Raw genomic sequence first — 11,319 nt, 5'->3', positions numbered from 1 at the left:
GAGTGAAGGAGGGTTAAGGTCAGAGTGGAGGAGGGTAAAAGTCAGAGTCAAGGAGGGTTAAGGTCAGAGTGGAGGAGGGTAAAGGTCAGAGTCAAGGAGGGTTAAGGTCAGAGTGAAGAAGGGTTAAGGTCAGAGTGGAGGAGGGTAAAGGTCAGAGTCAAGGAGGGTTAAGGTCAGAGTCAAGGAGGGTTAAGGTTAGAGACAAGGGTCATGTGACAGTAACTAGGGATCACCCCCTTCCCTTACTATGGAGGTAAACCACGCACCGTGAACACCGTGCCCCAGGAGGCCCGTCTGCTGATACCGCAGCGAACTCGCGCTGCCCCCGGATGTGGACGGCCCGCCCCCTCGGGACACCAGGTGACTGGGCAGAGGGGAAGAGGTTGAAGGTCGGGGTGACCGGGCCGACACCCCCAAAATTCTCTCCTTCTCCCCCACCCTTCGACTGCCACCGCTGGTGCCCGCCGTGGGGGAGTCCTCCATGACACCAGTGATGGGCAGAGGGGTGTCGTACTCGTCTGAGAGGTAGTGTCGTCTGCGACGATCTGTAATAATAATAATAATAATAATAATAATAACAATAATAACGATGTGTCGATATTTGGTACCTCAGAGGGTGAGCTATGGGGATGCCGAGTGGGAGGTATGATATGAAGCATGCAGTCTGTAATTCAAGTGTCAAACTGTAATCTTCAGATGTACAGACCGAGGTAACAATTGTAGAAATGCTAAATAGTTTTTTTTAAATGAGAGTTGCTTCTATCAGAGGGCCAACATCATCATGATTGTCATCAGCTTTATTGACGACAAAGGTACTAGAGAACTCACCCCTGAAGTGGAGGACAATCAGGACAATGCACAGGATCATGAAGAAGATAAGAAAGACGACACCAGTGATGAGAGCTCCAGGTGGAACTTCAAAATCTATAAACACAATTCAAAGAACAAATGTTTTAAAATAAAACAAGTTGAAAACAGCGTAGTTTATAATGTAAACATTTAAAAATGAAACAGTCTGAATGAAACGTTAATTTTTTTTATTCCTGAATCTCTCCAGAATAAACACTAACACAATATACCTAAATTGAAACAGCACAATAGGACAAAAGTTAAGTGGAATTTAGCCATTTTAAACAATTAAAACAAACAAAAAGAAGGAGAAAAAAAAAGGGAAACAGCATTTATTTCATCCCCAGGTGCATACGCGTTCGCAAGTTCTTTAGAGAAGGACGCCATTTTCGAGCAATAAGTATTCAAGTTTGATGCTAGAAGGAAGGGGAGGGGTTAGGAAACTGGGGGATAGTTGCTGGAAATTCCAGGCCAGCCAGAAATAAGTCTCTTTAGAATCTCCTGCAACTGGGATCGGTCAGTTCGATCGGTTGACAATGGTGGCTGCCTACTTCCCGAAACATTGAGATCTTTATGTACAGCTGTTAAAGGCCTACTGGCGGGCAGCTTTATTCAGGAAATGCCGGATGTTTTTTTTGTTTTTTTTTTTTGGTTTGTTTTTTTGTTTTCGTTTTGTTTTTGTTTGATTTTGTTTGGTTTATTTGTTTGTTTGTTTGTTTTTTGATGACAGGATCCTATACACCGTGTGAGCGTAAAAATTCTTATCTTTTCCTCAGATAAAAAGCTATCAAGTGACACTCTCTCTCTCTCACACACACACACAGAATGTCAACAAAAAATGTCAGGTGGTTACTTCATGTTTGAACAAGAAAATATTTATTTAATATACACCACTACTCTCCCATTGGCTGCAATCTTGTATACCTATGTTTTGCACTGACCATGACAGCTACTATAGGCAATAGAAAATAAATGAGCTTGGGTAGGTCTTTAATACATGAAAATCATTTTTCCTAAAAAGAACTTTGCTAATATTTTACGAGAGACTTTACACGCATGCCTTCACCCCCTCCTCCTTCCCCCCCCCCCAAAAAAAAAATACTTCCACGCATACACAAGAAAGAACTTTTTTTTTCTTTTTCACACACATGCACACACATCGCACGCGCAGACAAACAGATTAATAGAGACGGGTGCGGGGAGTTGAGAGCGAGATGACTTTTCTTTTGTCCTGTGTTTGCTGTAATTACCGGGACAGACTTAGCAGGGATTGGCTGTGATGCCGATCTTTGACCCGAAAAACGTTTTAATATATCACACAAGAGGAAAATCCCAGTGGAAGGGGAAAATCCCAGTAGAGGAAGGAGGGAGAAACCCATTTTTTTTTTGCTCGTATTTCTTCGATTTTTTTTTCTGCCTGTTGCTATAACCTTGCTTTGCGACGGACGTCAACAGGTCAACAAGTGCGAAATGATAAGAGCCTAATGGTCCAACAAATCCATAGGTAAAGACTAAATAATCAAGTATTGTCAACAATATACCGAAGACTGGAAATCTGACCGAAAAAACAAACAAACAAAAATTCATAAATAACTGAATGAAAGAAAAGCACAGGGATGAGACGAACCCATCACAATGGTCACTCAGTACATCAATGATGTTCTCCAGAAACTACATTGTATGTCTTCACACTATACATACATACTCACAAGACATGACCTCACTATATATACATACTCACAAGACATGACCTCACTATATATATATATACTCACAAGACATGACCTCACTATATATATATACTCACAAGACATGACCTCACTATATATATATACTCACAAGACATGACCTCACTATATATATATACTCACAAGACATGACCTCACTATATATATATACTCAAATTGCATATATCCTCACACTCACAACTACATATTTCATGACACTGTATATTTATATTATGCTCAAACGGCAAGTACATATACACATGTATATACAGCCGAACCACAAATGTCTTTATAATAAATATACTTACTCAAACGAAACATACCTGTGTTTTCTTCGTCCATGCTTGATGTGGTTGGTGTTTGAGCAGGTACAACTGAAATGCCCCAGACAGCAGAGTTCATAAACAGGAATAATGATTAATTAGCGGAGAAATGGAGTATAAACAAAGGAAGAGAGAGATAGTGAAAGAGTAATAAAAAAGAAGGAGAGAGAGAGGAGGAGGATGATACGTTTTCTGATGCAAACATGTGGCCAACAGTATGAAAGTTATACACCGGCTTAGAAGTAGAAAAATAACTTTATGTTCAGCCTTTCACTGATGTAAACAAAGAATACTTGTTTTTGTTTTGTATTATGGATACAAAGGAAGACGCACTGAAAGGTATAACGATTCATCCATAAACATCCTTTCAAATCTTTCTGTTTTCTCTTTCAATCTTCTAAACATCACCTAGACATGGACAGACACTCGTCCTGTTCTCATTTATTCCATGATAAAGATTGTATTCAAAGTAAAGACTAGTGGACACTGTTACAGAAAAGCACTTGGATGAGTTCTAACAGTTTCTTGTGAGGTCCATCGTCATCAACTCTAGAATACCATCTTTACAAATGTCTGGTACAAAGGTCCTGCGTACAGTCGCATCCATAATCTTCTACAGATGTCTAGAGAAAGTGTGTATAGAGTATACAAATTTTATGTGTGTCTAGCACAAACATGTCTCTGGTCATTCATTCGTTCGTTCGTCCCTCCACTGGCATCCGTCGTCGGGGAAGGCAAGTCGTCAGATGTCAAAGGTCCACCACCCAGGATAGTGAACAGATTCTGCACGGGACGACCAGTCCACTCCTTCAAGTTCGTAATCCAGTCTTTCTCTCACCACCTCGGTGAAGACCTTATTCCATGATACATTGAAAGACAGACTTGGATCCAGCTTATTCCACTTGATTGTTGAGGGTGTGATGAGGAGCGGTTCCTGGCGGCCAATGAGTATGGCAACCGTGCTTCGTATAAAGTCGTTGGTCTTATGTTACCTGTATGAGATGCGGAGCAGCCTCCTCAGACACTCGTTCTCGAATTCCTGAATTCTCCTCCCTGTAAGGGCAAGCAGAGTCCAGGTTTCACATCCATAAAGCAGGGTTGGCATTACGAGGGACTTGTGCAGATCCTACTTCATCGTAAACCTGATGTTATGGCTGCTTAATGCACTGTCCAGTCTCGACATCGCCGCTCTTGCAGTTATTTGTTGATGGCGACTGTCAGATCGATGTTGTCTGGAGGGTTTCATGCATGAAGTTATCTCAAAAGATGTTAAACGGAATAGGTGATGGGGTCATCCTTGACGGACGCCTACTGTCGTGTGTAAGGAAGCTCCTGATTGGTTATCCAGAAATATGATGAGCCGTTATGCATCCCTTCCATAACGTGGACTAGACCGTCTTCGATTTTTTGAATTTTCGCATCATTCGCCATAGCCCCTTGTGACATACTTTGTCCAAAAGCCTTTTTTCTCAAAGTCTATGAAGTTTTTCTCACCTTTGCTCCTACCTGGTCTGCTAGCAATTCCTCAGCCGCGGTGGTGATGCGATTCTGTATTAATTTCAGGGTGATTTTACTTGGGTACCTGATTGGACTAAAATCTGGCAATGTTTGCTGTTTCCTTGGGTTTTCCTTTTGTTGCTGTTGTTGTTTTTGTTTTGTTTGTTTGTTTTTGTTTTTTGTTGTTTTGTTGTTGTTTTTTTGTTTGTTTTATTTTTGTTTTTTGTTTTTGAAGGGCTGTTATCGATAACTACGTCTTTTCTTTTGTCCTTCTCTGAGTTTCCAGACTCTTTGGCACAGAGGGGCGAAGGCGCCAGTACTGTCGATCATCTTTTATAATATGTACACGCCTCGTTCGTTCCCTTCATGTATTTTATCTACCTTTTCTTCAAGGGAGATTATGTCTTTCGGGAAAGAGAACTGATGTTCCAGGCTCTTTCTTAGCGAGGGCTGTCTTTCTTTTCTTGTATGTTTATTTCTGCGTTTTTAACTTCATTTCTTTCTCTCTTTCACGTGACTTTCTCTTTTTTCATTCATTTTAATCGACTTTTCTACTTCATCATCAGTATTTTCGGAACCCACAGCACTCACATGATTTAAAAATCCAAATGTTGCCACAGTCACGTGGGCTATGTCCTCTACATGTCAGAGAAGGGGAAAGAAACTTCTTTATGTCCCAGGAAAGCTTATGACTGCAGGAGAAGTTACGATGTTAGAGAACAGCTCAGCATAAATCAGGACAGAGGAAAAAAGACCACCATGGTATCAATGATGCTGTCGGATCGGGTTTCACCATTCTAACATTTGTGAGCTCGCACTAACTCGTCTCACCGACTTTCTGTCTTCCTTGTGCAATTCTTGCCACAGAGGTACATAGAAAATCATAGAGGTGTGAGCTTCTTACAGATGGCTTTCATGAAGAGGCCAAGGACATTTAGGGACATTTACCGCCATTGAAACTGTAGAAAGTGGGTTCATGTACGAGTTCTTTCATAAATTTTATTTCTCTGTCTTTCACAGACACAGAAGCAGTGGGGGTCTCTACAGTTCTAGGTTCAGATCTCATGTAAGGGCATACTCCCAGAATATGACACATGTTCACAGAGCTAGCGTCTGGATGGGGATAGGAGCATCGCCGGGTACCTACCCACCCCTAATACCGCAAACCCAACATTAGTTGAGAATTCCTATCAAACCAAGCAGCCTCAAGTAATTAGCCTAGAAAACAGGCAAGAAGAAGGAATTATTCAGGAGAAACGTGTAATCATTGAAGCTTAGGGATTATTCAAAGTATTTGACTTTTGTTTTTGAAAAGCCTGCACGATTCCCGTCCCACAACTTTTTTTTTCATTTATTCCAGGACAAAGTCTCAGTGCAAAAGGTCTACACAGCCTACACACACATTTTAGCGAGGTAATTGGAATATGTGGGTGGGTAGAAAAAAGAGAAGGAAGATATACTAAAAATCATTTCTTCACAGCGATGGAAAGAACTTTACGAAATGTAGCTAAAGGAAAACAAGATGACCAAGGAAATAAAAAAGTAAGGAAAGAAAGAGAAAAAGATTAAAAAAAATTAGAGCAAAAGAAAAAGAATTAAAAGCACACAAAGAAAAAATAGAAAGCGAGAGACAGATGAATAGAGAGTGGATCGTCGTGTTGGTGGTCTATAGATGTTCTAGTACAAAATAAATTCATCAAACTATATATAAATAACACTGTACCCCAGCCGACCAAAATATAATTTTTTTTTAATTTTAAAAAGTTTTCAGTTTGACCAAGTGTCAGAGCAATGAGACTGGAGTACCTAGAAAAGTAATTCTGGTGTTGATGCTGGTGTTTACTCACCTTCAGCAATGGTGTCTGGCACTGGAATAATGACGGGGGTTGTGGGCCCTTCTACAACAGAAGGAACATTCTTGAAAATTTTCTTTATTTGTTTGTCCGTTTTAGCTTTTTTGCTTGGTCAGCTTGCAAGGTTTTAATCAACATGATAAGTTTCAGTGTATCGATGAACAGCAGTCGATATCACTACCACAATAACAGCAGAAAAAAAACCTCTACTTCGACTCCACCATGACCATTACACTCATGTTAAAATAATGGTAATAAAGGTGTGTCTGTTTAGTGTAGTATTTGTGAATTTTGCACGTCCACCCCTTAATGTTCCCCTACACCCCAGTTTAGAATGGTCGTCTTTCAATCTCTTTTTCAACTTCTTTAAAAATACCGCAGTCTTCTCCTCGATGACCATTGTTACACAGCTTCCACCAGGGATGTCTGGCCTCTGTCCACTGTCCATATGTCTACAACGGGAACCATTGTGACCAAACCTCACCTGAGGTCGACACTGTTGCAACAACTACAACAGCAACTGCTGACATTAGACTGCATCGGGGCAGGAGGGACATGGCAGGTGATGGCCGACTATTAAGACAACTGGAACGTTGGGTTGGACGTGGTACCGCTTAGTCCAGATGACTTCGACAGGTGCTGTCTTTACGACAGGCATCACCATTGGTTGCTATGACCACCAGTTCCCATGACCATCAAGTTTGATACGACAAGAACGTTGAGACATTTCCTACTATCCTGACATGCATCTCGCTGGTTGCTATGGATACAAAATGTACCTCAGGTCCTTTGACAACTATGGTTAGGAGCATCACCAACATTGCTACCATCCCCCAACCATGCGCACATAAAAAGAAGGCGTAGCAGTTTAGTTGCTATGACAACGACTCACTCTGTCTTCCCACCTCCAGTGACCAGGACTTGATGGAGCCGCGCCGGTCCACCTCCACGGACACGTTGCAGCCGTAGACTCGCTTCTCGTTCTCGGCGAGGTCCAGCACCAAGGTCTTGACTTTCGTGTCGTGGCCTTTGCTGTCCATGATGCACATGGAGAAGCTCTGCGAGGTCGTGCACTCCAGCTTCTTGAGGTTGGCGGAGGCGACGATCTGGTCGCGGTTGGTCGCGAAGAGAGTCATGATGAGCAAGTCTGTGTTAGAATCCAACCCGCGACCGGAACACTCCACCTCGATGATGCTGTCGATTCCTTGGAACGGCTGAGCGCTCATGCCTAGAAAAGAAAGCGAGAATGAAGAGAAGATAACGAACAAAGATGAGAAAGAGAAGAAAAAGAAGAAGAATAAAAACGGAGGTGTAGTAGAAGGTGAAAATAAGGTTCGTGCTTCTTTCAAATCTGTTACCATGTTCCCTCCTCTCACTTATATCTGTATTTTTTTTCTTTCTCTCTCCCTCCCTCTCTCTTTCTCACGTGAGAGTGTAGTCAAGCACGTGAAAGCCCACATGTTCAGGCATACATATTATCACAGAAAAAAAATCGGTGAGGCAGAAGGCGGTCAAACAAGTCGACATCAGCGGCAGCATCCTCGCACCTGAGGTAACCAGACTTAATTAATGCTCCTCGTCCAGCCTCGATTTCACAGCAAAGCAAGAATTTTTGTTTCTATTTTTGTTTTTTACAAACCACTAGCAAAAACTTCCGGAACTGAGCTTCAACGCTGACATAGTTTCTCCGTTTAAACTGATTCTTGCTGTTGTAATTGTGTTAGCATATCTGTTGATTATATGTTGCAGGTAAGTAAGAAAGGGCGAGAGAGAGAGAAAGAGAGAGAGACACACATAGAGGGACACACACACACACACACAGAGGGACACACACACACAGAGGGACACACACACAAGCACACGCACGCACGCACAGAGTTACAGCGGGAATAGGAGGAGAAAGACAATGAAGACATACACATCCAAAAATCAAGAAAGATAAAAGATTTATTGAAGATGCGGGCGTCCATCTCCTTGCTGTGGGTTGTAGGGTTGTTGTGACAGACTAATGCCTTACTGATGTGTCACCACCCTTTCTTCCTTCCCCCTGACACAATTAATGTCAGAGCAGATGGTAAATGTCCCCTCATCAGTCATCTGAACATCTATTTCTTTATCGCTCTCTTTCTTTCTCTGTGTGTTCGCACGCGCCTTCCTTCATTTCCTTGTGAGTTTTAAAGTAAAAGAAGTATAAAAGGACTTAATTACATCTGAATGACTGGTTACAATCACATGTTAATGATTTCTTTTATTGACTCTACGTGTCATCACTCTACAAAAAAAAAAAAAAAAAAAAATCAAGGAATGTATCCGGACTTGGTGACTAGAAACAAACAACGACGACTGCCTAGGAAAAAAAATTCAGTCAAATGTCGCAGACTGACCGAATTTACGGCAAGATGTTCCACGGCCGCACAACACAACAATTAAACATTAATTATCCAATTCAAGTTACAGAAGGATAAAGATATCAATACACAACCATTTGGTCAAAGAAAAACAAAAACAAAGATATCATGGAGACTGTCAAAGTGACCGACTTACTGAATTCTATAGAAAGGTCAATTCCAGAACTTCCTGATGTCTGACTTACAAGAGAGAGAGAAAGAGAGAAGAAAAAAAAACCCATTTAAAGTACAGAAGAGACATGTCAACAAATACCCGGGAAAAAAAGCTGTACTTTAACATAATCAGATCTTCTCACCGAATTTTCAGGGAGGAAAGGTCTCGTGATTGGGTATCTCGGACGATCGTCTCTTGAGAGGAAGTTTTGATTACAGGTGACAAGTTGTTGACTTTTTTGAAAGGAGATACTTGGACCGATGTGATGGACAACAATGGGTTTTTTTTCTTTCCTTGAAGGAAATATTTGCCCGATTAAAATACAGATTGCCAACCAAAACTGTGGGTAATAAAAATATGTTTGTGAATACTTCTGTCTTTTTCTTTCTGTCTCTTCTTTTTTCTGTACCACCCTCCTCTCCCCCTCTCTCTCTCACAAAACATCTCTGTAGATGACTATGCTAGTGATGTAATATCATTGTTTACTTCTTTTATCAAAATAGGCTCAGGTCTTCTAAATAAAGGAGCAATTTATTTCTTTCTATTTTCCTCTCTCATTCTCTTTCCGTTTTTTTTTTTTTTATCTCTCTCCCTCTTGAATCCTGACATTGTTGTGACATTTGCATCATGCTGTGCGCTTTTCTCCTGTGGCTTTCTGTCGGCTTCAAGAAGGGAAACGCGGGTACCTATGCGGCTCTTTGCTCTTCCTTCCTTCGGACAGGTGAAAGTGATCTCTCCTTTTTTTCTTACGAGTTCTTTGAAGCTGATGAACTATAGAAGGTCGGTTCGTAAGCCACTGTAGGACAACTACAAACCTTCACCAAGACAAGTCAACACAAGACCTCAGTCATCGAGGACAACAATGGCCGCCTTCTGACCAAAAACACTGCTACACTCAACCGATGAATATTGCGAGGAGAAGAACAACCGTCAGACGCTGGCTCAATACAACCACACTAGAACCAGTGAACCAGCAAATCTATAGGTCCTCGGGGGGAAAGGTCGGAGGAGTGGTGCGGGGTCTGAAGGGAATACATTCCCCTGGTATTGACAGCCATCCAGCTGGACTGCTCAAACAGGATGTGAATTAAACAACAAAGACACTCACTGCTCTGTTTCCAAGAGTCTAGAAACTCAAAGAATGGACTAAAAAATGCCTGCAACCCAAGACAGGTGTGAGTGGTTAGTCGTGCCAACTGCCGCGTCTGTCCATGTGGTCCTTCTGGTACCAGACTGCTTTCTGGCATTGTTTTCTTATTTATTGTTTATGGCTATGTAATCATCATCATTATTATTTCTGTAAATACTCAACTGTTCTGGTTCGTTCAACAATCATAAATTAGTTACATAACAGTTCTAATATCAGCGGATTCATGATAGACGAAAGACAACACCATGGTTTACATGGGATACTTGAAGCTCAAGCACGTGATAAACTCAGGCAAGTAAACAGACCTCGTTAATCACTCGGAAAGGTTAATAAATCCACTACAACCATCAGTCCGACATTTTAACAGCATACAAGCTCCAGACTAGTCACGTGACTAAACTTACCAGTCAGGCATGCAAAAAGACAATAATCAGTAGACATCATTCATCACAGATGTAACATCACTAATGTCAGAAATGGCAGAATGACAATGACGATGATAATTCTTTATTAACGAGAGAAAATGTTTTTTCCATTTAGCCCTCGCCCTTTACAGGGAAAAAATTAACTAAGTAAATGAAGTAATTAAGTATTATAAAATAATTTGTAGTAAACATCAATGAAGGTGAAAAGAATATATATTTATGCTACATCATTAGTCGGACACGTGACTGATCCACTATGACCACGTGTCCGCCGAGCAAACAGACAACAATCATGAAGTCAGCCATGTAAACATGATTGCACTCATTAGTCAGCCATGTAAACAAATTACAATGACTGGGTAAAAAAAAAAACAACAACAAACAAGTCCACAAACACGTGCTTACCACACGTACGCGTGCACGGTCTCGGGTCTCCGTCTGCACGCGCGCGACTCGTCGATGTTCCAGAGCGAGCGAGCGAGCGCGCACAGAGAGAGAGAGACAGAGAGAGCTCTGAGAGTCTGCACGTAAGACGTCCTTGACCCCTGGCGTGATGCCAGCCTAGAAATCACGTGACATCCCCCTTCCTCCCAAGGACGCGTACTGGTCGTCGCGGGGGTTCGTACGGCGACGACAGGCGCGTGCAAGTCGGACTCAAGACACGCGCGGTACATTTCCACGGGATGGCTTTTCCTCCCCTTCCCTCTCTCCACCAACCCTCCTCCTCCCACCACTCTGACCCCCACTGAAAGGTCGAAGAGTCCTCCATCACCCTCCCTTGCATCCCCCCAAGTGTGTGTCCCACAGTCCTTTGCGTGTCAGTTTTGATCGGCTGTGTGTCCAGTCTTCTTTCCTCCCTGGCACACGCCATGCATATCGCCGAGTGAACACAAGAGTGGAAGGAGGAAGAGGAGGAGGAGAGAGAGAAAGGAT

At 42.1% G+C, this 11,319-nt stretch overlaps 1 protein-coding gene across 2 annotated transcripts in view; it reads right to left on the bottom strand.

Annotated features, from left to right (window-relative positions):
• Nucleotides 1-11,319, bottom strand: part of LOC112567898 — a 43,787-nt gene that overhangs the window by 11,546 nt on the left and 20,922 nt on the right. Inside the window, exons 2-6 of one of the 2 annotated variants that reach the window (XM_025244768.1) lie at nt 7,142-7,477; nt 6,244-6,294; nt 2,885-2,950; nt 829-924; nt 267-545 (exon numbers count right to left, since the gene is read on the bottom strand). In XM_025244768.1, coding sequence (XP_025100553.1) covers nt 267-545; nt 829-924; nt 2,885-2,950; nt 6,244-6,294; nt 7,142-7,477 — 828 coding nt within the window. The remainder of the gene's footprint in view (nt 1-266; nt 546-828; nt 925-2,884; nt 2,951-6,243; nt 6,295-7,141; nt 7,478-11,319) is intronic. The other variant, XM_025244769.1, reaches the window with a different exon arrangement.

The sequence above is a fragment of the Pomacea canaliculata genome, linkage group LG7 (genome assembly GCF_003073045.1).
Source record: "Pomacea canaliculata isolate SZHN2017 linkage group LG7, ASM307304v1, whole genome shotgun sequence".
NCBI classification, from domain to species: Eukaryota; Metazoa; Mollusca; class Gastropoda; order Architaenioglossa; family Ampullariidae; genus Pomacea; species Pomacea canaliculata.
The sequence above is the reverse complement of the archived record's forward strand: the minus strand, read 5'-3'. Positions and strand labels throughout refer to the sequence as shown.